This window comes from Peromyscus maniculatus, chromosome 23, assembly GCF_049852395.1.
Source record: "Peromyscus maniculatus bairdii isolate BWxNUB_F1_BW_parent chromosome 23, HU_Pman_BW_mat_3.1, whole genome shotgun sequence".
NCBI lineage: Eukaryota > Metazoa > Chordata > Mammalia > Rodentia > Cricetidae > Peromyscus > Peromyscus maniculatus.
The window spans coordinates 60,962,294-60,988,943 of NC_134874.1; the positions used below are offsets into that span (position 1 = coordinate 60,962,294).

The window sequence follows — 26,650 nt, forward strand, 5'->3', positions numbered from 1 at the left end:
CCTGACATAACCCAATGTGGAAGAAAGAGTTTATTTGGCCCCCATGCCCTGTTCAATGTCCATCATTAGGGAAGTTTTCGAGGAACTCTAGCAGATTCAGAGAACAGCTCTTTCCTGACTTGCTCTTCATGGCTAATTCAGTTTGCTTTCTTTCACAATTCCTGACCAATGTACAGGGGTGGAGGCACCCACATTGGGCCTGATCTCCCACATTAGGCATTAATAAAGAAATGAGTTTTGTAAACGGCATGCAACTGCAAAATCACAGTACTAGTTTCAGACACTCAGCAAATAATCCTCTTTGTTTAAGCCATTCTTCTGTGTAAATGGATGAATGTGGAAAAGATATTGAGTGAGAGAACCCAGATCCAGAAAGACAATGCCAGAGGTCATCTCCATCAGCTGTTTCTGAATCACAAACTTCTGAAGTGAGTATAAAACATAGAGATACACAGAGGGGAATGGATACCAAAAGAACTGACGCCTAGCTTTTGTGTCTAGCTTTGGCTGTATATATATTCCTCTTCCTCAGCTAGATACCATGTCCTCTTAGAGGTACTTCTGAGATCATCCTAGGGAGATTGTACCTAGCAGGAATCGAAGTCTAGCCCTGAGTGTGTATGTGGGACTTTCCTGCGGGGAGGAAATGTCTAGAAGTAACAGATACATAGTTGTGTGTGTGTGTGTGTGTGTGTGTGTGTGTGTGTGTGTATGAGAGAGACAGACAGAGACAGAGTCTTTGATTATAAGTCTGGGGACACTCAGAATGATCTAACTCCATCTCTTTGTGTACCTGTAACATTAGCTGTAGAGATTAGGGTACCTAGCATGATGTGACACCTGGCCAGTATATTTGAAGCTTTGCTTTTGGGGAGGTGATACTGAGGAGCACATGATGTTCTAGTCATAGGTGGGTCTTTTCAATATAGGGTGATATTCCTAGCAGGTTCTGAGATTTGTGTCAGTTTGGCTAGGCAGTAAGGAAGGGTTTATCAAGCAGGAACTGATAGTGAGCCATATATGTGAATGAAGGTCTTTGGCTGTAGGGTAGGTGTGTAAAGACCTGCTAGGCATTACTTCACCAAGCTAATACACAACCCTACACACACACACACACACACACACACACACACACACACACACACACGGAGAGAGAGAGTCAAGTCCTGATGGACTTCTTTCTATTTTAAGCCCTAGCTCTCCACACAGGGCTAGGTGTTAAGGGTAGCATTGTAGTCCTACCCTTACAGCCAAATCCATAAACATATACATGACTACTTGTATTCCTGTGAGGAAGACCCCAGTTCTACAACAATACCACACATTCACAGGTAGGTGCCAAGTCCTAGCTTTCCCCTAAACCCATAGCTCCATTCATGGGGCTAGGGGAAAAACTCTGGGGACTCACAACCTGGGAAGGGTTCCCACAGACGTGCATGCATGATAGTTTTCATATGTGCATATGCGCATGCTTGCATTTGTGTGTTTGTATGTTTGTTAACCTGGTGTGTTGCTGTGGGGAAGAAGGTACGTAGCAGATCCTAAAAGCTAACCATGTTTGTGTGTGTGGAACTTTGGTTGTAAGGCTAGAGACAAATACCGGACCTGACACTTGCCTTATGTGAATATGAAAGCTGTGCCTGGGTGTTTGCCAGGTCCGGGGCTCCTAGCAGGATGTGACACTTAACCCTGTGCATGGGACTTTACTGTATCGCAGTGGATCTCTAGGATGTCATGATACCTAGCTGCATAAGAGGAATATTGGCTGTAGGGAAGAGTAGACCTAACACAGGCTGACACCTGGCCCTGTTTAGATGCTTTGGCTCTAAGGAAGCTGTAAATCCAACAGATCGTGCCAAGTAAATGCACTAGTGTGTGTGTGTGTGTGTGTGTGTGTGTGTGTGTGTGTGTGTGTGTGTGTATATTGTGTGTTGATGAGGGGTTGGCTTTGCCTATAATGGAGACAATAATCCTGAAAGTCCAGTCAAATCGCATGTATTGGGAGTCTTTGGCTCTAGGCAAATGTATACCTAACAGTACAGGGGCTTAGATGTACATATATACATGTGTATGTGTGCGACAGAGGGATGGGGATGGAGGGGGAAACAGGAGAGAAAGAGACAGATGGAGAGAGGAGAGAGAGAGACAGAGACAGAGACAGAGATTGGCTGTAAGTAATGGACACCTAGCAGCATAAGCACCTTGTTGGCTGTGTGTAAATAGGGTTTTGGATCTTTGTGGGACACCTCACAGGACCTAACACCTAGAGGTGTATTTGGGGTTAATTTTTTGTGGCTGATACCTCTACCTCACAGGACTTAACACCTAGAAGTATATGTGGTGTGTGTTGGCTATCTTCTAGGACCTGATAGCTAACTGAGAGTGTATTGAATTCGTGAAGGCATTTATAGGAGCATGCATGCCTGAGTGTGTTTCTGAGTGTGTGAGTGTGTACCTAGCATTTGGTTATAGGGGAGGGGTGCATATTGGTAAACTAGCTGTGTAAGAATATTGCACTATGAATATAGAAAAAGAGGAAGGTATCAGGGCCTGACACCTAGCCCTGAGTAGACAGGTTTGTCTGTTATGGAGTGGGAACAGCAGGACCTGACCTCGGACTTTGTGTTTCTCTGTCTGTCTCTTTATCTCTGTCTCTCTGTCTGTCTCTGTGTATGTGTTTGGCTGCAGGGGATGGACACCCAGAAGGGCAGCACTTTGACAGCTGTGTGTAAATAGGGCTTTGGGTGAATGGGGGAGACCTTGTTGACATGACAGCTAGATGAGAGTGCATGAGCACTTGTATGGGATCATACAAGCATGTGTGCCTGAGTGTGTTTGTGAGTGTGTGGCTGTGTACAAGGCATTTGACTATAGGGGAGGGGTACCAGTACTAGAAAACTCGCTGTGTAACTGTGTGGTCCTTTGGATGTAGGGGAAGAGGTGCCCGGCAGTATCTGATGCCTAGTTCTGGGTGTGTTGCACTGATGTAGCTGAGGCGATTCCTATCAGGAATGTGACCTAACCATGTATGTATATGTGGTTGTATGGGAAGAGATAAATACTGGCCCCTGACACTTGTGTCATAGTATGTGGGTGTCTGTTTATGGCTTCTGCTGCTGTAGGTAAGGGGATTCTTAGAAACAAAAGATACCCAGCCCTGTGCATGGGGCTTTAGCCATTGTATTGTTGATCTTGTGGATGACAAGCTCCCCAACTGTATGAGAGGAGCATTTTCTTTTTTTTTTTTTTTATTTCCGAGACAGGGTTTCTTTGTGTAGCTTTGCGCCTTTCCTGGAACTCACTTGGTAGACCAGGCTGGCCTCGAACTCACAGAGATCCGCCTGCCTCTGCCTCCCGAGTGCTGGGATTAAAGGCATGCGCCACCACCGCCCGGCAGAGAGGAGCATTTTCTTTAATGGACAGTTAACATACTGGACCTCACGCCTAGGCATGTGTGTTTGGCACCTGCTGTAGAAGACATTTTTCAATGTAGAAGTTGACACCTAGCAATGTGGGGGTGGGTTTTAAGTGTAGGTACACCTTAGAGACGATGATACCTAGTGTTGTTGGCAAAGAGAAAACTTGACTTCTTGGTACAGTAAAAATAAAGTCAAATTCTTCCCCGAGGCCTGTATTCGTCAAGCCACACATTTCTTGTTTTCTACCCTTACTCTTCCAAATCTCTCAAGTCCATGTCTTGAAGACACTTCCTCTGATCAACTTCATTAATAATATATTGACACTGGAGTTCTATTTCCCTTGCCACTGACTCATTTTCTCTAAGACAGCTATCTCCATGACAATGCAGCACACTCTCTAACCACTCACCACAAGTTCAAACATACGTGTGCATGCACACACACACACACACACACACACACACACACGCACACACACACACACTTTTCCTTATAACATCATCATCTTTAGCACTGTTCCACATATATTACTGTTGAATAGACAAGGCTACAAACCCCCCTGGTTTCCTACATAGACTGCTAGGTGTCATGTCCTAATGGATCAAGACAGCTCCCAACTGCTGCCACCCAATATACACCATAGTGTTCATAAGACACACTGCAGAGAATCCCCCTCTTCTCCCACAGAGACTCATCCCACTATCAGGGGTTGCCCACACAACAGGCCTTGCTAGCTACTGCCCCCTAGTCCTGCTGCCAAACCCACCCATGTACCACTGCCCGGCTGGACACTCCTATCCCTGCCACTATAGCCTGAAACACACTGCTTGGTTTCAAGCTTTGCTGGAAACCTGCCTGAGGCCTGGATGCCCTACTGTGTATCACATCCTCAGGACTCCCCAGTCCTAACCCGGATATTGTGCATGATAACAGGCCTCATCTAATAATTTTCTCTTCCTACATCCATCCTGCTGCCACAATAGCCCTGCAAATTTTCAGCTGTGCTTAGACCCATGCTCCTGTCTGGTAGTGTATGTTGTCAGCAGAATGGTGCTATTTTGGGTAAGACTTGAAGCCAATTATTGTATATGCATACAATATACTTCAATACACATGATTGAAATCTGCACAGAGTGGTAGTAGGAGTATGTTAGCAAGAAACTTGATATGTCAGGGATGGAGGTGTCTAGAAGAGCATTTAAAATTCCAATGTTCACTGGGCCAGTAGTGTATATAGGGGGTAAGGGTGTGTGTCAACATTGTCTGGTACCTAGCAAGTCGTGTGTGATGAAGCTTGTGATCAAGTGAACTTGACACACAGCACTTTATATGCACTGTGGTTTAGACAGGATGTTAATGTCCAGCGTGGCCCAGTAACTAACAGTAGAGCCTGAGACCCAGCACATGGTATAGCATAGGAAGAAGTCCAGTAGAAGCTGATGCCTAGCAGTGTGGGTGTGTCTTCAGCAGAAGGAGGGGGTCTGTCAATGCTAATTGCTAGGTATTGTGCAAGACCTGACAGCGGGAATGTTCCCCACATGGTCTGATGGCTGTAGATTAATGTGGGGTATGAGGTCAAACTGGACCTGGTACCTAGAGTGGATGTGTGGTCACAGGGGTGGTGGTGTGTCCAGTATGTTTGATGCTAATTGTATTACATCAGAGGGGAGCAGTGGAAGAATGGGGTGTCAAGCTCTGCACAATCCCTACTGAGTATGTGTCAGCTCATGGCTGAGCTGGTGTCCGTCAAGGTCTGATCACATTTTGAAGTACGTTGGCAGTGTGCAATGTGATGTCCAAGTGTGCTTGACACTTCCGAGTATGTGTGAGGCATTGAGGGAGCCAGCAGAGCCTGACACCTGACAGTGCATGTGAGGGCTGCAGGATGATGTGTGCATTCCAGGGCCTCCAGCTAGCCTGGTAGGAGTTGCCATGGAGTTTGGAATGCCCAGCAGGTCTGATATCCAACAGGGATATATGGGTTGATGAAATGTGATATCCTTTGGGCCCTGATGCTAATATTGTAGATTGTAGTGGTTGGATGTGATATTCAAGAGGACATGAACCCTAGCAGTGTATGTGGAATTTCAGTGATATTAGGGTGTCAACTGGGTACAAATACTAGCAGAGTATTTGGGTACAGTGGCAAGAGAGTGTCCTGTATGGCATGATAAGTAGCTGTTAATAAAGAATTGTGTGGGTTACATTTTGGATCCAGACCTAGGAATACATGTGAGGTATGTGTGAGGGTTTGTTTAGCAATGCCTGATACCTAGCAGTCAATGTGTGGTTTGGTGGGAAGTCATGCATGGCCTTATACTTAGAAGTGTATTAGAGGGTGTGTGTATGTGTGTGTGTGTGTGTGTGCGTGTGTGTGTGTGTGTGTGTGTGTGTGTGTGTGTGTGTGTGTGTGTATGTGTGTGTGATTTCAGGATTGTTTATCTGGCCTGACAGCTGGTAGTTCAAGTGAGGTGGCATGGCTGTAGTGTCCAGTGCTGCTTTATACCTGGTATTGTATGTCAGTGCAGGAAGAATCCAGGAGTGTTTGAAACAAGCAGTAACTGTGTGTCCTTGTCAGGAGGTCAAGTGTCCAACAGGGCCTGATACCTTTCCCCATGTCTTAGTACATTGTGGTTGGAGGCATGTCTAGCCTGGACTAGAATCTAGCATTGTGTGGGTGACAGCAGAGGGGAGTTGATTATCTAGTCCTAATACCTAGAGACCTATGTGGTGAGTGTGGGTGAGGGGCGTCCTTCATGTCCTTACACTGACACTGTATGTATGTTGTTAACAAGGGGAGGGGCATGGGTAACACATGTGGGTATCTAGATGTCAGCCCTGCTTTTTTCCCCAGCTGACTAGACCATCAATACAGTGCTGTTATCAGATCAGCTGGACAGCTCATCTCCATCCCACATGATGTGATAGGTTTCAGCCCTCGTCACACCACACAGCACACACTACACCTCCACCTCCTCTTAGCCACACAACGTTCACTGTCAGGAATTTGTTGTCTGCTGGTGTGTGCCAGGGGCCAGGCTCTCTCTAGATGTCCTGGGGGAGTGTCCTGCTCCTGCCATGCTCCAGCTTCTGTATTTTCATTGCTGGTGGAATCAAGGCTCTCAAGTCCACAGTTCATCTTCTCCGGCTTATTTCTTATCTTCTGTTCCATAAGGCAGGGACTTAGTAGTCCTCTTCTATAACTTTATGTGAGCATTATAGTGTTTGTATTTGAGGTCAATTAAAATAGTGACTGTGTTCACTTTTACAATTGGTTCCTTATTGCTTGTTTTTAAATCTTCTTCTGCAGTCAATTGTGGACAAGCCATTCTCTCTGCTTTGATTTCCATGGGTGACTATGAAAAAAATCAGCTGCCAGGATTTCGATGGGTCTGTTTCTGAGCTTTCTGTTCTGTTCCACATATCCAGTCTCCATTACTTCCATATAGGTGTTTATGGATCTCTTAGGCTTTGTGGGAAGTCCTGGAAGAAGAATATTGGGGTCTGGAGGGATCTCTCCTGTTCTCTGCCATGTCTTCCAGGTTTAGGAACTGTTGGTTGTTACATCTTGTGTTTGAGCATCTGACTGGATTTTGCTGAGTCTATAGATGAAGTGCAAACATCTACCACCTTTAGAATAACAACTGGTAGAAGCTGAGAGCTCATATTGCTTGGATTTCTCTCCTCCAAGGGTCAAAGCATTCTGAATGCCAATTTATAGAAATTACGTTGGAATTCTAATGAAATACTTCAGTATTTCTTTGTAAATTGTTTTTGTCTAAACCAGTGAGAAATGGGCCAAATGTATGACCTCAAGTTCTGCCTCTTCATGTTCGTGGAGGCCTAGGACAGGTTGTCTATGGGTACTGCCCTTCTCTGGAGATCCAGTCTTGAATTTAGAAAGAGAAGCACATTTAATTCCCAAGCTCTTCTGAGATATTTCTTACCTGCACAGGCAGGTTTTGTTTGTTATGTGTGAAGACAGAGACATATAGGTGACTTTCTGAACCATCAAAATGCAAAGGCGTCTAAGTTGGGCAGGATTCAACAGTAAGTACCCACTGGGAGGCTTCCACAAGGGGATGCTTTTGTAGATTCCCCAGATCTTGTTGGTAATTTGGGGTGGTTGTCTGTAGTTGGATGGTGGAAGAGAAACCATGTCGTCTTCCTCCACAGAATGTCCTCCTGTTGCTGTGTGGAGCCTCTGAGTTCCTCTGGAGCTCAGACAATGACATGCTACTCTGCTAGGAAGGAGAGGGGAGAGGCGCTCTTTTTCCTCAGTGTACACATACTCAGGTCAGGAGTTCTCAGGGTCCAGGATTCAGGATATGGCCAGGTACCTAAAGGAAAAACCTTATATTAGATATTGGATGAGGCTGGCAGAAAGATACATTCACCACCCTAGACCTATGGCCTTTCAGATAATAACTGATTTATTTTTGATGGAATTCAGGACCTAATGAGGCATCAATAATGACCCGTTTCTTCCCATGTGTCTTACTGTGGAAGAACTCACCGGGGTCTCCTTGAGAAGCCCTGTTTGCAGGGATTGGTTTGTCCTAGCTGCTCTGCTACTGTCCCATAAACAGGCTCTAGGATCAAGAAGGAAACGCAGTTTTACCAACATGTCTGTTTCTAGACGCTGTGTTTCCTGCACCCAGCTCACTGAACACTTGCCTGGATGAGACAGGATGCACATACAATGAAGATGAGCTTTGTCTCAGAACATATCCAGCAGAACCTGCAGATCTGAGGAAAGAAAGGATGTCAATGAGAGGTCTCAGGTTGGCCTCTGAGACTACAAGACCCAGGCTCTTACCACACTAGTCATCCTATCTGTGTCAATGACCTGGGAGGAATTTAAACAGTCCCGACCAGTCAGCCACTGTCCAAAAGTGCAAGCTACCCAGCATCACTTGGACTCTCTTTATTCCACTTGGAAGTGAGTATTACTGATCAGCTTTGTGGTATCATGTGAAAAGATCTAGGTACAAAAAGAATATATTGTCTGTACCTGTTCCTGCTGCCTCCAGGAGGCAAGCAGGGGGGGAAAGGGGGTGTTAATTGTGTGATCCTGATCATAAGGTGACTTCTCTCATGTAACTATCGAAAGGCCACAACATGCTCCCTGCAGTGACCAGTGATATAAAAAGTTTACATTAAACTCACCTGGCTTCTTAGGCACCAACTCTGATTCTTAAGGATCACATTCTTAGAGACCATCATTACAAGGGCTTGGAGTTCTGTTCCGCATGTGCTGACTCCTGAGAGATTCTATGCCTGGCCACAGTATCCAAGACTCCCTTCCACAGGCCCTGGTTTCAGTTAAGTGCATCAGGGTGAGACATTCCTTAATGGTCACTCACTGACATACAGACAAGCTGTTGTCTTGAGGAGCAAGGGGGTCATTGTCTCTTGGCTGCTTTCCCTTGCTAGGTTGTGTGCATCCCCATTCCCCAGTCTCTGGAGCCCAACAGAGACTAAGTCACTGGTCAGTGACAGAATGGATGTCACAAGATAAATGTGTGAGAAGATGTTCACCATCTTTGTTTCAAAGTGTTACTTCTCAATGGTATTAGGATCAGAGGGGAGAGATGTGCCACCTACACCAAGTTATCTCAATATCCCTCTGTAGCCATGCCCCAGCTGTTTCTATCTATCTATCTATCTATCTATCTATCTATCTATCTATCTATCTATCTATCTATCTATCCATCCATCTATCTCTTGTCCTCTGTAATACAAGCTAAGTGACCACCTACTCTTGGAATTGAGGGAGGCCTGCCTGATCAGCCTCATTCTTCCTATCCCCTAAGCCAGAGTCAAGTTTAGACAAGAAACCAAAAACTTAGCACCTGCTACAGGCTGTTTTATAGTGGTCTCAGTGATGCTTTAGGCCATGTGCTTCCCAGAGGTGAGCCTTGACATGCATCCCCATCAGAGTGGCCATCCTTCACTGCATGGAGACCCTGTCTTCCTGTCAGGTGCACCTGATAACACTGTGGACAATTATTCCAGCAGGACAAGCAAGCAGTCAGCCTAACTGAAAGCCATAGCTCTATGGTCAACAAGGCTGTCTAGGCCTGACCACTGTACCCAGTGGGACCTGGGTACAAAGTAGTTTTAAGAGTGCTGACCACACCTCTGACCACCGTGCCCTACACTAGGGAAGGCCTACTCACTTCCAAAGAGGAGCAATGTCCCAGCATTCCATCCAAAGTGGTACCCATTTTCCTCCAGCTTGCTGTCACTTTCCTGTTAGAAGACAAATATGGTTCTGATAAAACTCCGTACAGTAAGGCCCCTTCACAAACACATAAACTAGATCAGCATTCAGTGGGGCTATGTCTTTTCTGATGGTCAGGACACAGAGATAAATGAAGGCTGCAAATACAACAGTAGGGAAGGAGGGAGAGGAAGGAGAGGAAGGAGCTCTCATTCCCTCATGTGGGGAAACATTTCACTAAGTCCAGAAACCTAAAGGGTGGACAGATTAATGAGTACTGCTAGTTATTCCCCTGCAGACTGGTCCACAGGGTCTGCACATTCAATGGTAGCTTGCACGTGATATTGGCTCAAGTCCCCCTCAGAGAAGGATGCTGTGAAACACCAGGCATGGAATCTTGGTAACTAGTGTTTCCTGGAGATTAACCTGTGGTAGCTGGCTTACCTCCTCCTGTGCTGGACACAGACCCTTCATGCTGGGGAAGTGGGCACACTGCCATCTGGACTTCCTGCAGAGCTTCTACTTCTGCTGTCTCAGGCCACACCTGAAAGTTACCACGTTGTGTCTCCTGATGTAGAGAGTTCATCACTTTAAAGAGGAAGAACATGTGAAGGGACTTTAGGGGACCTTGAAATATGCAGCACTTAAGCCAAAGCTACTGCGCATCCCTCTCCGCATGGGTCCTCCCCTCTTCTCTTCCATCCTCTCAAAATTCCTCCTTAGCCAATTCTTTTCTGATGCTTCTAAAATCTCTGGTTCTCATCTTTTGCTCTCCAGCTCCAGCTCAACTATGTCACTTTATTTAGAAGTGAATTTATACTGTGGCACTGGTGACATTGAAGTCAGAGTTTTAAATTTGCATGTCCATGCAGTGAAACAAGTTAATGTGCCATTTGCAAAGTCCAGATGACAGTACCAAATGCATAAGTAGTGTAGTAGACACCCGAGCCCTGGAACCAGCCCAGTGACTCTGCCATGAACACTAACAAGTAAAGACTGTGACTCACTCTGTCATACTCGATCACTGCAGCTTCCAAAAGGAAACTGTGAAGTCTCTCCTTTTTAAAATTTATCTTACTTTCCCTTTTTATTCTTAAATTTTGTTTTATTTGGGCAGGTGTAAGTGTAAAGGACAGGTGTGAAGAGATGGGATTGTGAATGTGATCAAGATACTGATATAAAAGGCATAGAATGAATACATAAACGAATAAATAACTCAGTAGAGAGATAAGTAAATAAATAGATGAAATAAATAAATGAAGAGCATACAGGGTAAAAAGCATATTCTCCTCCTCAAGAGTGAATGAAATTTAGACATTTTTCAGAAAACAGATATAGCTCATGTCTTGTTTTTTGACCTTGAACAGATGTCTTCCCTATGCTGATTCCCTGCCAGTTTCCTTCTCCCTGAATGCTCACCAGAGGTTCTTTGTGTAACCTGCATTTGGTGTAAACAGCTTAGATGCAAGAATGGAGAATATTAGATAGCAAATTTCTGCCCTCCAGGGTTCCTCCATAGTTCTGTAAGCCTGTATTTAAGGTTTCCTGCCTTTTTCAATAAACTGCATTAGGCATTCTGCTGAGGCGAATGACCTGCTGTCTCTTGTCTCTGTTTTTTGATCCACAGCCCCTCACTCAGACATGGTGAACAGGTGGTGGTAGTGTGGGCGCTACTGCTACAAATGGAGGTTCCACCGAGATCCAAGAAAGAAGGGATGTCGCAGATGGACACCCAAAAGTGATGCTGGCCAGCATTTTAAAGAAATAGAAGGTAAGGGTAAATTGTCATGGGTGCAATAGGGCACCACCAGTAAAGACAGGACAGCTAAAGATTTTAAATCTTCCCAATAGAGAAGAGGGAAGGAAAGGAAATTTCCCATTAGAAAAGGGAGAAAATTTTAATTAAAGAAAAAAAAAAGGATTTTCCTGGTAAAAAGGGGGAAAATTTTGAAACTAGGCCTAAAGATTTCGAGGTCCTGTAGAGAAAGGATGAAGGAAAGGAAAAAACTTCTTCCCAATGGTAATGCAGGAAGAAAGGGCTCTTTCCAATTTAAAAAAATTCAGGATAAGCTAAAACTCTGAGCTCTTTTTGCCTGCCAGTTCAGAGCCACAGCATCCGAATGACAAAGAGTTGGCAGGTGGGCCTCACTGCTGCTGGCTGAACAAGCAAGGGAGCCCTGAGTTAGAAGTTTTGTTGTCTGTTGCTTAAATTTGGTTTAATTTTTTTTTAAATTTTTCCCTCATAGTGGGAATAATTCAATATTTAGGATCCTTTCTTAGGAAATGTTTTTCTGTTTTATCCTTACGGTGGGAATAACTCATTATTATTCTGGGAGTAGGGGAAGTTTAAATGGGAGTGCGCATGTGCGGGCCTGTGCAGTGGATAAAGACATGTGTGGTGGTGAGGCCCACGAGGGAAATGTACTCATGGGCAGACAAACAAGTTGTGGCCCAAATAGGGACAGGTGCTAAAAGTTCAAACTGGCCCAACTTCTGGTAAAAAATGGTTCCGGTCAGGACATGAAATGGAAAGTCAACGCTGTTGAATTTTCAGGGATATTAATCATTCATTGTATAAAGGATGTTCTGTTATTTTGATTGTCCTAATAAATGTTTGGATGAATGTTTGATTCTTATGTTAGATAAACTAAAAAACAGAATTCATAATTAACTATATACTAGGTATGCTCTTGTCTGTTGATCATTACTAAAAATTTGGCTCTGTTAAGTTGCTTTCTAGAAATTTTTAAAAGTTCTATAAAAATATAACACCTAAAATGAATTGGGTTGTTAAATTATTAAATAATGTTGTTGCTAAGATAAACCCATAAAAAATCTCTTACTAATAAAGAGTTTACAAAATTTTTTCCAGTAAATAAAATACAGGTAAATTGTTTAGTCCATATTGTTAATAATTGACTACTTACACCAATGTGTTACTTAAAATCAATAAGAAAGGATCCTCTTTTTAAGATTTTATGAAAATACTCTAAGAGAGTATTACCTAAAGTTACCTCTTCAAATCCAATAAAGTTTGTATTTAATGCTTTTATAATTGACATATGTAAAAAGGACCATAAAAATAAAAGCTGATGATAAAATTGCTCAATTATTATTGCTTTCATATTTTATATACAAAATGGCATCTATATTTAAAACTAGAGGCTTTAACAATACAAAAAAGGGTATTTTGACAAACAGCTATCAATAATAAACAGCCTAAATTAAAAATAAAATTATATGGAATTGAGATAAAAAGATTATTAGATTCTGGTGCTGGGTATATCTATAATTTCACAAGAATACTGAGATCCCAGCTGGCCTCTATAAAAAGTCAAAAAAATAGAGAATATTACAAGATGTTACAACTGTAATAAAACCATGCTTCTCATGGAAGCAACACAGCCTGGTTTGCCTGATGTGGGAGCCCGTTCTCGGGTTCCTCGTGGCTTTACCAAGCAGGTCCGCATAGAGGATGATCAGGACCACGGGCCTGAGTGCAGGTGTCTGAGATGGTCTGCACTTGGCTGTGCTGGGGGAGGAGGTCTTTTGCTCCACCCCTTGGCATCTCTATAAAAACCCTGGGCCAGAGACAGTCGGGGCCCGTTGGAATAGGTTCCAGGCCCTCTCGAGGCTATCCTTTATTTTCTATCTGTTTATCTCCGCAAAATTCTCCACTATAAATCCTTCTATCTAATATTTCCTGCTGATCACACTCAAGAAAACTCTGGGGAACTGTGGGGGTGGTGGGTAAACGCCCCACAGCCTGACCCTGTGACAATTCCTAAACATTGATATTTAATAGTGATTAATTTATATGGATGATATTTTATTGGCTGCTAAAGATAAAAAACTTGTTTTTGATGCCTTTTCAAAATTACAAGAGGTTCATAGCCTGACTAATTTACAAAGAGCCCCCAAAAAAGGCACAGGTATCCTTTCCCTATCATTATTAAGGTTACGTATATTTTGTTTTTCTCATTCACCTACTAGAGTGTTTTGACAAACAGTTTCTATTCTATGGGTACATTCCCCAGCTTCTCCAGTAAAAATCACTACTCCTTATCCTCAGGCTGTTGCTCAGATTATATTTAAGAAAATCAAGATAAGTGTTCAAACTTTTGGTAAGGAGCGAGATATTATGTTGACCTCATACACTCAATCTCAAATATCATGGTCACAAGCCATATTGACATGCTCCATTCAGGGTCAGTTTGATACTCACTACCCCTCCAGTGATGTGTCAATTTTTTAAATTGCATCCTGTTATATTTTCCAAGACAGTACAGATGACTCCTATTCCTAAGGCCCATATGATATTTACTGATGACACTTCACGTGGTTTTGCTGTGGTAGTTTCTGGCAACATCGGAAAGAGAAGAAAAGTCCAGGACACTTCTGCCCAGATGGCGGAGGTACAAGCACTGTTGCTTGCTTTACAGATGTTTTCTAATGAATATGTAAATATTTATACTGATAGCATATGTGACACATGCCATTATGCCTTTAAAAACAACAGCCTACATAAGGTAATAAGAGGGCTAATGCCATTACTCATATGGCTGTCCCATTAATTTGTTCTGCCTTTGAAAAGGCTACTCAGTTACATCAATGTTATCTTAATGTTGGATCTCTTCGTCATCACACAGGCATAACCCGGACACAAGCCATCCAGATAGTTAAATCATGTCTTCTTTGTGCTGAATTTTTACCTGTTCCTCATTTGGGAGTTAATCCCTGAGTACTTTTACCTAATCATGTGTGGCAGATGGACGTCACACATGTGCCTTCCTTTGGAAAACTACAATATGTCCATGTGTTTTCAGGATAGCTGAAAACTCTTGAGTTTTTTCGTCCTGCAAGTGCAGAGCTGCAGCATCTGAATTACAAAGAATCAGCAGGTAGGCCTCATTGCTGCTGGCTGAACAGCAAGTGAGCCCAGAGCTTAAAGTTTTGCTGTCTGTTTGCTTAATTTTGAAACTAGGCCTAAAGATTGGGGCTCTGTAGAGGAAGGATGAAGGAAAGAGAGAAGCCTCTTCCCAGTGGTAATGGAGGATGTAAAGACTTCTTCCAGTTGTAGAGTTTTCAGGATAGCTGAAAACTCTTGAGTTTTTTCGTCCTACTGGGCCGCACTCCATCACTGCTCTGCCTCCCACCGGTGCGTACCTGTCCACCTGCTGCTTCAGGCTATCTCGTGTACACCTTTGTCTGTCACCGCCACTGGGCACGTGCCCGCACATACAAACTCACGGTTAAACTTCCTACTCCCATGAAGGGACTACCTAATAACGAGTTATTCCCACTATAAGGGAAAAACAGAAAAACATTTCCCACGAAGGGATCCTAAATATTGAATTATTCCCACTCTGAGGGAAAAATAAAAAAACATTTGAACCAATATATTTCGTCGTACTCATTCACCTACTGGAGTGTTTTGGCAAACAGGTGCTATTTTATGGGTACATTCCCCAGCTTCTCCAGCAAAAATCATCACTCCTTATCCACAGGCTGTCGCTCAGATTATATTTAAGGGAATCAAGATCAGTGTTCAAACTTTTGGTAAGGAGCCAGATATTGTGGTGACCCCATACACCCAGTCTCAAGTAGCATGGTTGCAAGCTAATGATAATGATTGGGCCATACTGACATGCTCCATGCAGGGTCGGTTTGATACTCACTACCCCTCCAATAATGTGTGTCAATTTTTTAAATTGCATCCTGTTATATTTCCCAAGATAGTACAAATGACTCCTATTCCTCAGGCCCGCATGGTATTTACTGATGGCACTTCAAGTGGTTTTGCTGTGGTGGTTTCTGGTAACATCGTAAAGAGAATAAAAGTCCAGGGGACTTCTGCCCAGGTGGCAGAGATACAAGCGCTGTTGCTTGCTTTACAGATGTTTTCTGATGAGAGTGTAAATATTTATACCAATAGTCAATATGTGGCACATGCCATTATGCCTTTGGAAACAACAACCTACATACCATCCATTTCTTCCATTCATGAATACTTATTGCAAATACAAGGACTTATATGGTCCTGCTCACATAACCTTTATGTGGGCCATATTAGAGCTCATACTCAATTGCCTGGACCTCTAAGTGAAGGTAATCAGAGGGCTGACGCCATTACTCGTATGGCTGTCATATTAGTCTGTTCTGCCTTTGATAAGGCTACTCAGTTGCATCAACGTTATCATCTTAATGCTGGATCTCTCCGTTATCATACAGGCATAACCTGGGAACAAGCCATCCAGATAGTTAAATCATGCCCTATTTGTGTGGAATTTTTACCTGTTCCTCATTTGGGAGTTAATCCTCGAGGACTTTTACCTAATCATTTGTGGCAGATGGACGTCACACATGTGCCTTCCTTTGGAAAATTACAATATGTCCATGTGTCTATTGATACATATTCTTCTCTAATTTTTGCTTCTTTCCATTCAGGGGAAAAGGTTAAAGATATAAAAAAATCATTGTCTTCATGCTTTTGCTTACATGGAAGTGCCAAAATGCATAAAGACTGATAATGGTCCCACCTACAGTAGTACGGGATTTTCAAAATTCTGCCAAGATTTTTCTATTGTTAATAACACTGGTATTCCTTATAATCCTCAAGGGCAGGCTATAGTAGAATGCTGCCATCGTACCTTAAAAACTTATATTGCTAAAGTAAAAAGGGGGGAGCTAGGGGCTCATCTCTCCTCTCCACATTCTATTCTTTCCCTTGTTTTATATATTTTAAATTTTTTATCGGTGGATTCTGCTGGAGTATCCGCTGCAGATAAGCACTGGAGGGCTCCTGTTGCAAATCATCCTCTGGTGCGATGGAAAAATCTTTCTACTGGCACTTAGAGGGGACCTGATCCGGTGTTGGTGTGGGCCCGGGGATCTGTTTGTGTCTTTCCGCAGGACAATGAAGTTCCTCTTTGGGTTCCTGAACGCTGTGTGCGCCCTGTGGCTGCTGCTGCATCCCAACATGGCAGAGACCTATTGGGCCTTCGTAAAAAACTCTCCCCTTCTGATGCCAATGGGGATTGAGAGCCCAATACCGCCAGCCTTGGCAAACATTATTGTAAGCCTAGGAACTGTAGCCATGTGGCTGGATTCTTCAGAAGGTAATGTATGGTAACTTTTTTCAAAAATGTTGAGAATGTATCACACCTTGGAGATTAAGGATAACTCTGAAGGTCAATGAACTTCATTTGCTAACAGTAGCATGCCAGCGAAGCCTTTTTTGCATTTTGCAACCCCCTCAAGCTGGTGTAGTACCTACTTTTCAGGAATGGCTCTGTGCAACATTTATTGGCCACCCAAAATTCATCTAGCCTTTTTGAAGATACCTTAAAATTTGGAGCCTGAATGTAGCCATTATTGAGACCATTAGTTTTGCTCCTTGTTTGCTGTTTTTGTTTTTTGTTTTCTTTATGTTTCTCAGTTGTTCTCTTGCAGACCTGCCAGCCTAAGTAGTACTGGGATCAAGAAAAATGGGCCTTGGTGGTTCGTGTTCCTGGAGCTGTGTCCATGCCAGTGGACCATGGCAGCTAGACACAGATGATGCTCACATGCTCCAGAAGAGACTCTGACATCGCTGTTGCTGTTGTTGCTGTTATAGCAGTGGTGGCCACTGCTGCTATTGTTTCTGGGATTGCTATTTCATAATTGGTTACTACAGCTAGCACAATGGAGACCCTGGCAGCAAAAGTAGCTACCACAGTTAGTTAATCTTCTTATTGGGCATGATAAATTTAATTCCACTATTACACATTAAAATTGGCTTTGAAAGTTGTAAAAAATAAAACTCAAGTTCCATTTGCTTATGGGATATCACCTTACAGGACTCCAATTTGCAGTAAGGCTCGTTTAAATAGGGAATGGTTCAATTGCCTTTAGCCTCCTGGCTATGGGTGGGTTAGGACTTCTGTTGGTCTTTTCTGTGTCGCACAGATTGCAAGCCCAGTGCCACTTTGAGATCTTTGGCAGCAGTCACTCTACAGCTCACGTGGTTGAGTCTGTATGATAATGAGTATTCAGAGATGGGGTAATGCTTGGGGGTGGCCATCAACCTAAGACAGAGCACTTGTGTGGCCTGGGCAGGTGTCTCTATGACGGGTAAGGTGGTCTGCTGACGTCCCACGCAACCTAAGTCAGAAGCTCATTTAATAAAAAGGGGGGACCTGTGGGAGCCTTGGGCCCTGGCCCCTGACTGTGATTGGCTGCCACCTTGCTTTCTGACCTTTACCAGATGTCCTCCCTATTCAGATTCCCTGCCGGTCTCCTTCTCACCTAAGGATCACCAGGGAGCTTACCGGAGGTTCTTTGTTCCTACATCCTGTATTTGGTGTAAACAACTTAGATGCAAGAATGTAGAACATTCGGTCTAGAATGTAGACCATTGGTAGCGAACTTCTGCCCTCCGGGGATCCTCCATTTGTGTTGTAAGCCTGTATTTAAGGTTTCTTCCCTCTTTCAATAAATGCCATTCGGCATTTGGCATTCGGCATTCAGCCGTGGCGAATGACTCGCTGTCTCTTGTCTCTATTTTTAATACGCGGCCCTTCGCTCGGACATGGTGAACGGGTATCGGTAATGCGGGCGTTACTGCTACACCCACCTACAGTAGTACAGGATTTTCAAAATTCTGCCAAGATTTTTCTATTGTTAATAAGACTAGTATTCCTTATAATCCTTAATGCTATAGTAAAACACTGCCAACGTACCTTAAAAACATATTTTGCTAAAGTAAAAATGGGGAGCTGGGGGCTCATCTCTCCTCTCCACATTCTATTCTTTCCCTTGTTTTATATATTTTATATTTTTTATCAGTGGATTCTGCTGGAGTATCTGCTGTAGATAAGCACTGGAGGGCTTTGGTTACAAATCATCCTCTGGTGCAATGGAAGGATCTTTCTACTGGCACTTGAGGGGACCTGATCAGGTGTTGTTGTGGGCCGGGGATCTGTTTGTGTCTTTCCACAGAACAATGAGGTTCCTTTTTGAGTTCCTGAGTGCTGTGTGTGCCCTGTGGCTGCTGTTGAATCCCAACATGGTAGAGACCGATTGGGCCTTTGTGAAGAACTCTCCCTGTCTGATGCCAATGGGGATTGAGAGCCCAATATGGCCAGCCTTGGCAAGCATTAATGTAAGCCAAGGAACTGCAGCCATGTGGTTGGATTCTCCAGACGGTAATGTATGGTAACTGCCTTTTCAAGTATGTTTGAAAACATGTCACCCAGACATCTTGGAGATTAAGGATAACCCTGAAGGTCATTGACTTCCAACAGTAACATGCCAGCTAAGCCTTTTCATTTTCACAATTCTCTTCAAGCTGGTGTAGTACCTACCTTTTAAGGAGTGGCTCTGTGCAACATTTATTGGCCTCCTGAAATTCATCTAGCCTCCTTTAAAGATACCTTAAAATTTGTGAGCTTGAAGGTAGCCATTATGAGACCATTAGTTCTGCTCCTTGTGAGCTGTCTGTTTTTCCTTTTTGGTTCTTAGTTGTTCTTTTGTAGAGCTGCCAGCTTAAGTCATGCTGGGATTAAAAAAATGGGCCTTGGTGGTTTGTGTTCCTGGAGCTGTGTCCATGCCAGTGGACCATGGCAGTAAGACACAAATGATGCTCACATGCTCCAGAAGAGAATTTGACATTGCTGCTGCTGTTGTTGCTGTTGTAGCAGTGGTGGCCACTGCTGCTACTGTTTCTGGGATTGCTATTTCATAATTGGTTACTACAGCTAGCGCAATGGAAACCCTGGCAGCAATAGTAGCTACCATAGTTAATTAATCTTTCCTTCTATCGGGCATGAAAAATTTAATTCAACAGTTATATACATTTTGATTGGCTTTAATAGTTATAAAATTTATAAAACTCAACTTCCACTTGCTTTTGGGATACCATCTTACCAGAACTCCAATTTGCAGTAAGGCTTGTTTAGGAAGGGAATGACTTAATTGCCTTTAGCCTACTGGCTATGGGTGGGTTAGGACTTCTGTTGGTCTTTTCTGTGTTGCACAGATTGCAAGCCCAGCGCCGCTTTGAGATCTTTGGCAACAATTAACTCTGTAGCTCACACATGGTTGAGCCTATATGATAATGAGTATTCAGAGACAGGTAATACCTGGGGGGCACTCACCAACCTAACTCAGAGCACCTGTGTGGCCTGGGCAGGTGTCTCCATGATGAGTAAGGTGACCTGCTGATGTCCCACACAACCTAAGGCAAAAGCTCATTTTTTATTAAAAGGGGGGACCTGTAGAGCACTGGCCCCCCATTTTGGGTAGCTGTTGCCTTGCTTGCTGATGTCCTCCCTATACTGATTCCCTGTCAGTTTCCTTCTTTCTGAATGCTCAACAGGGTTCTTTGTTTGTGTATCCTGCATTTGGTGTAAACAGCTTAGATGCAAGAATGTAGAACAATGGGTTGCAAACTTCTGCCCTCCAGGGTTCCTCCATTGTGCTTTAAGCCTTTATTTAAGGTTTTCTCCCTCTTTCAATAAATGGCATTTGGCATTCTGCTGAGGTGAATGACCTGCTGTCTCTTGTCTCTGTTTTTTGATCCACAGTCCCTTGCTTGGGCATGGTGTATAGGTGATGGTAGTGCAGGCACTACTGCTACAAGATACAACTGAGGATGACTGTGTTGTGTGTGACAAGCTTGTCCCAAAACAAGGATCACTGTTTTCTTTCATATGCAAAATGTGCAGGTCATAGGGGTCAGAACATGAACAACAGAACACTCAGGACATGGAATAGGACAATGGTCTATCTGGAATTGTCCACAATGTTCTTGGGAGGAGCTGATCACCTCCACCATCACACACTGTGTAGAGTGGGGTGTACAGAGTCCTAGTTGGTTCAGAATCCAGAAATCTGCAGCCCTGGGCTCTCCATTAACCAGGGAGTATGAACAAGTTTCAGTCGCCTAAAACCAACCCAAAGTGGTTTTCACAAGTAACAAAAACATTGTGGGACCCATGAGCAAGAGTAGCCATGGAAGTCAGCAGACAAACAGACAGAATCTGGGTGTCAGATGAGTAGAACTGGAAACTCCTATCTAGAATATGTGGCTTCATGTACTGCCTCTGTCACTGGTGTCCTTAAAGTGAAAGCCCTGCCTCCAACATCCCAAGACAGGCACCAGCTGTCTCAGTGACCCACCTTGAGTCCTCAGCTGTGATCACATGGCTCAAATGGAAAGAACTCAATCAATCAGACCAGGTAGCCAATCTGGACGCTCCTGGTTGGTCAGGTTGAGGTCATGGGATTTGTGACTGGACTGCAGGTGGGGATCCTGTGAAAAAGGATTCGAGAGTAGCCTTTGCATGTTCTGTGCCTTGTTTCCAAGGATGTATCAGCTAGTGCATACCTTCCCCAGCCCACTGACCTGAGTCCCCAGAAGAATTCATGACAGCAATTCTCACCTCCAGGTGTCTCTATTTTATAGGTTAGATTTGGATGTTTCTGCTGTTTGTAATCCATCCTGGATGACAGTACCTTCAGTTCAATCCTTGACCCTGTCAGGATGAAAGAAGCACAGAACTTGTCTCCTTTCCCTCACATGTTTGAGGAATTTACTATTGATGCTATACATACAGTACTTGAAGCCAGGCATGGCAGTCCACATCTGTAACCCCAGCACTCAGGAGGCAGAGAAAGGGGTCATACTCTGTGAGGTTGAGAGTTGCTTGTTCTACACAAAGAGTGTCAGAATAGTAAGGGCTATATAATGAGATACAGTCTCAAAAAAAGTAAAATATAAGATGAGGATTCAGAAAATTTTCCTATCTCATTTGTAGAATTCAACAGAATCCTCAAACATTTCTCAACCCTGCCTTCACTGATATGCAGCAGAAACACAGTCTGACACCAGGTGATACCCACAAACTGAAAATTTCTCTCCATGAACAAATGGACTGATCTTGTTCGCTTCACTTGGGACTCATCAGATGGTCAGGGTTCTAGAAGTCAGTGACAGCACATCCTGGCCATCATCCTGCTGGGAAGATCTGGGCAAAGCCTTTAAAATTCATCAGTGTTTGCTAACAGGCCAGGGTCAGATGGTCAGAATGGAGCTGGAGGCCAACTACAGCAGAGAAGCTGGTTCCTCCATTGTCACACCTCTGCAGTCTCTCAGTCTGAGTTGGCAATCAATGAGAACTTTCCCTCTGTGTCAGGGATGCTGGCACAGGGCACCTCATGGGATCCTTTTCACCACATCCAGACCAGGCTTCAGAGACTCATCTTCTACCACAGATACTTACTGTACTCAGTCTTACCTTCAGGTGCATGATTCACACAGATTAGAACCTGGAGTCCCTGTCGAGTTCATTTCCCCTTGCCAAATCAGTGAGCTGCTCCCTAACTGGAAGGTGTCCTGGAAAACAGTTGAGACACTACACCTCAGCCAGTGCTTCACACTGCACCAGGGGCTGTCATCAAGAACTCCATGATGATCAAGGTTTCCTTGTAAGCCTGACCTCAATGGTGAGCATTGGTCATAAAGAAGTCCCTTGTTGGGGTCTTGTACAGGCAATACCCAGGATCAGGCCTGGCAAGGCCTACTTACCTTCCCACATTGGAGCAGAACAAGGTTAATGTAATGTCAGTTATAAATCCCTCCAAGAGATTAGAAAATGATGCAAGTTTCTTGGATCAGGAGGTGGGAGACAGCAAGGGAATCCTGGATGAAGGGGGCTATGGAGACAAAGACATAGACATCATCAGATCTGCCAAAGGACATGTCAGACAGGAGCGGCAGAGGACTCCACTGCATGATGGAGCCACCCTTCTCTGCTGCCAGACCCTTCTTCAGTAGCCCAGAATGGAAGCCCCGTTCCAAAGCAGCCTCATAGTTCTCTACCTTGACATATGCCAGGAACCATCAGAGCAGGGTCTTTCCTCCTCATGGCTGGCAATAAACCCATGGTCACACTCCACTCTGTTTGAGATATTGTTCCTGGTCTCACTTCTTCAAGACCCCTGACCCAGCAAAACACCCTTTTCTCCTGACTCATTTCAGGTAAGCTCCTCTGGACAGACTCCACCCTCTCTCTACGGGTCCTCTCATTTCCTCTCCATCCTCTCCACCTCCGTTCCCCTGTTCCTCCTCTTATCTCCATTCTCCCATCTCCAACTGGATTTACAATTCCTGCAGTTCTTCTGAAAGACAGTCAGAAAGCAGTTTGGAGGTGATGAATGAATCAAAGATGAAGGAAGCCTGAGACCTGTGTGCCAGTCTGTCCTGTTGACAGAGGCAGCCCATTTAGATGCCGTGGAACCCTGGTCCCACAGGAACCATGAGGGATGTAGACATTCATTGGGTCGATGCTACATGTGACTCTCAGGGATGTTCAGCCACAGTTCAGGGGCAGCAGTGAGGTGAAGGATGGGGAAGATGGCAGCTGAGACCCTAACCTGGAGGATGGATACTGGAACCTGTAGCCCTAACTAATCATCACACAGGACACAGATTTCCAGCCTGGATCCTTCCTGTTGCACTACACCACACCAAGACTGTAGTTCAAGTAGAGCATTTCACTTTCCCCAAATAAAACCAAAAGAATAAGGAAAGTGCCTCTTTTAGTGAGACTTTAACAGACAAGGCTTACTCAGCGCTGAGGAGGATGGGACTCCACTGACCAATAGTGCTGCACTTTTCTCCTGCTATACCCCCAGCTCTGTAGGAAAGAACAGGATGTTATTTCCAAGACAACATCCTACTTGTGTGCATTGACACATGCTAGGAACCATCAAAGCAGGCCCTCTCCGCCTCATTGCTGGCTATTTCTAGCTCCCTCCCAGTCTGCACTTCAGGGAGGTTTGTTCTTGCTCTAGACTGTGCATGCCCCCTGTCACAGGTCAGCACACACATCTCCTTCATGTTACTTTGTTGACAGGAAGTTCCTCAGAACAGACTCTATTCCGTATTCTACACCACCTCTCATGTCCTCTATTCCTGTCTCAAAATTGTTCCCCAATTAGTCCTCTTTATCTCCTTTCACCCACCTCCATTTTCCAGAGGATTTACACAGGTCTTGCTGTTTTGTCCAAAAGGCAGTCACAGAGTAAGTTGGGGGGGGGGGGGAGTTAAAGTGACCAAGATGATGAGCAGCCATGATTGGTATAAAGTCCTTCCTGGTTGTAGAGGCTGCTGTTTTCCATGCAGTGTGAGTGGTCCTACAAGAACAACCAAAGCTAGGAAGGTAGAGGGTCAAGGGGTCCATGTGCTTTATGAACCCCAATTGTCCCAAAACAGTTCTGAAGCTGGATTAAACTGAAAGAGATTGAAAGTGGCAGCTCAGACCCAATAGCTGGAGGATGAATGAAGGCAGAAGCCTGGTGTCCTGGGTTGGAGGGAGCTGGCACACTGGAGATGAGTTCTGGCTCACTTCTGTGGCAGTCACTCCTCACCAGGTCTGGAATTCTATTGGGCCATTTCAGTTTCCACACTTTAAAGCAGAAAGAAACGTGAAAGCACTTCTATTAGTGACTTTGACAGATACATTTCTGTGCTATATTTCCCTTCCTGATTCCTCCATTCTGAACCTTTAACCCCATTAGAAAAACTCTCCTCCCTTCCTTCCCACCCTGTCTTCCCCATTTTAGGCAATCTGCTTTTGCCTCAACCTTCCAGGACTTTACATGAACAGGAAGCTGTGAATTTGCCATCTAATGTACTACATATCAAATTCTGGGCCTTCTGAGTGGGTATAAGGATATTAAAATGGCATATTGAAAAGACAACATAGGAATTCATCTGTGTGGCCCAACCAACTGTTCTCCATATAGGTCTCCACTGTCCTCTCTTTCCTTGTGGCCCCTAATGCAAGGGTTCAGGACTCACCTTGGGGTGGCCAGGCAGCAGCAGCAGCACAGTGCTCCCAGTGCATCGGAAATTTGCTTCCTCACCAGCTTCCAGACCCTGAATGGCCTGGATCTAGATGTTGTGGGTGCCACCTGGGGCTGCTCACTGGGAATGTCTGGCTCCTGGGATGAATCTTCTTCACAGAAGCCCAGGTTCAGAAATCCTGTGGGTGTTTCATCCAAGACTGATTCAGGGGAGGAGAGATTGCCAGGCAGGGGGTCAACAGAATTCCTGTTGATTGCAATGTCCTCTGCAGCAGTGTTGATGACGTCATCCATAAGAGCATCTCTTTCTGGGACTGTGTTGTCTGAAGAGGACAGCACCTCCAGGAAGGAGGATCTGTGAGGCATGGTGTAGCTTCTACATCTTTTGCCTCTTTCCTCCACACCCTCCTCCTTAAAGTGACCCTTCCCAGCATGTGTACTGGTTGTAAATGCTGGTTCACTGGCTCTCTTCAAGGGTAGAGGGAGGTGAACAGGAACTGCAGGGCTGTTGGTTAACCAGGGCATCTGCCCTTGCTGATGGCTGTCACCACCACTCAGCTGATATTTGAGAATGTTGCAAGTAGCTGTTACATGATTATCTTCTTGCCTGTGAGTTAGGGATGAAACAATCTCCTCACATGTATAGCCGATGGTGCACATTGTCTCCACGACCTTGGGCAGGATTTCTTTGGTGGCAGGCAGTACATGTTCTTGAATTGGGCCCAGCCATGCTGTTTCCACAAGCTGACAGATTGTGAATCGGTACCAGATAGGGACCATGAGTAGTCAGGCAATGATGAAATTACAGGGTTTTGACAGATGGTAGGGAATGGGACACATTGTGGTGGTAATGACCCTGTGCATACCTTCAAGGGTTTCTTCCATGTATGGAAAGTGCCCTGTGACTAAGACATATAGAACAATACCCAAGCTCCACATATCACCTGCCAGTCCATCATAGGGCTTTCTTGCCAAGATCTCTGGGGCCCAATAGAGCAAGGAGCCACAGATCTCCTCCAACTTCTGCCCCTCTGTGATTTCAATTGCCATACCAAAGTCACAAAGCTTTGCATTTCCTGCTGCATCAACTAGGATGTTTTCTAATTTGATATCACGGTGTACAATGTGTCTCTGGTGGAGGAAGTGAACTGCTGACACCACCTGCCGGAAAATCACTCTAGCCTCCTCCTCCTTAAAACAGCCCAGAGCCCCGAGGCAGCTCTCCAGGTCTTCTCCTGCCACATACTCCATAATCAGATAAGCGGTTGTCAGTGTGTCGATCATGTCAAAAAATCGAACGATGTTCCTATGTTCTAAAGACTGAAGGATGTTCACTTCAGTACTGATGTCAGCCACACTGTTGGTGTTTTTCTCAAGGACCTTGACAGCCACTCGTGTATGTGTGGGAAGGTGACAGGCCAGCTTCACCTCCCCGAAGGAACCACAACCTAGAGATGTTAACATCCTGAAATCCTTTTCAAGAATGTCCTCATCCATGTGGCTGCCCATGGTGTTCTGCTCAATTTCAACCACTTTATCTTGTGTTCAATCTCAGACCCACACAATGCTAAAAGAAAAAAGATTAATTCCAGTTTTAGAAGTGGAGGACATAGCTTTGGATTCTCTGTTATGAAATTGAGATATCCCAAACAATCTAATGATGCTCTTCAAGAATATAAAAATACTAGTAGAACCAAAATCTAAGGCAGTGGATGAGAAATCATAGGAAAGATCAGAGTTGGTATTAGTAAATTTGGTATTCAAAGGAAAATACTGAGAATCCTGAAAGAATGATCTGCTCTGTTCACAGATGAGCCACTATGCAAAAAAGAGAGATCAGATAAAAATAACACCATAGAAAAATCGATGTTGTAACTAATACAACTACAGTCCAGATGGTCTTTAGGATGTTACAATATTTATACTCCAGAGAATTATAAAATATGAAAGGAATTCCTAGACATGTGTGAATATTGAGTTAAAATAAAATAAAAACACTTAAACACATAAGTCATAAACACCAGTGTGGATTGGCAACAAAAACAGCTCCAAACAAGGCAGAGCCCAGATCTCATGGATTCCCTGAATCATTCAAAGCTTTGCAGAAGAATGAAGACCAGGATAATAGAAAATACTGCAAGAAAGAAATAGCAAA

The 26,650-nt window shown here is 44.2% G+C and overlaps 1 protein-coding gene and 1 long non-coding RNA gene across 3 annotated transcripts; both read right to left on the minus strand.

Moving 5' to 3' along the window:
- Positions 1–3,230: 3,230 nt before the first annotated feature.
- Positions 3,231–22,310, minus strand: LOC143270643 (uncharacterized). Of its 2 annotated transcripts, XR_013047879.1 has the most exons (8): positions 21,924–22,310; positions 21,069–21,161; positions 20,806–20,938; positions 10,090–10,233; positions 9,602–9,674; positions 8,097–8,168; positions 7,936–8,011; positions 3,231–7,759 (listed from the first exon to the last, which is right to left on the minus strand). It is a non-coding gene; the product is annotated as an uncharacterized LOC143270643 (long non-coding RNA). The 2 variants fall into 2 exon arrangements; XR_013047878.1 differs by lacking the exon at positions 21,924–22,310 and having other exon boundaries at positions 21,069–21,917.
- A 532-nt stretch (positions 22,311–22,842) lies between these two features.
- Positions 22,843–25,581, minus strand: LOC143270642 (uncharacterized). Its single transcript, XM_076561354.1, has 2 exons — positions 24,491–25,581; positions 22,843–24,095 (listed from the first exon to the last, which is right to left on the minus strand). The coding sequence occupies exons 1-2, from the start codon at positions 25,273–25,275 to the stop codon at positions 24,071–24,073; spliced, it is 810 nt and encodes a 269-aa protein (XP_076417469.1). The 5' UTR covers positions 25,276–25,581; the 3' UTR covers positions 22,843–24,070.
- Between the last annotated feature and the right edge of the window lie 1,069 nt (positions 25,582–26,650).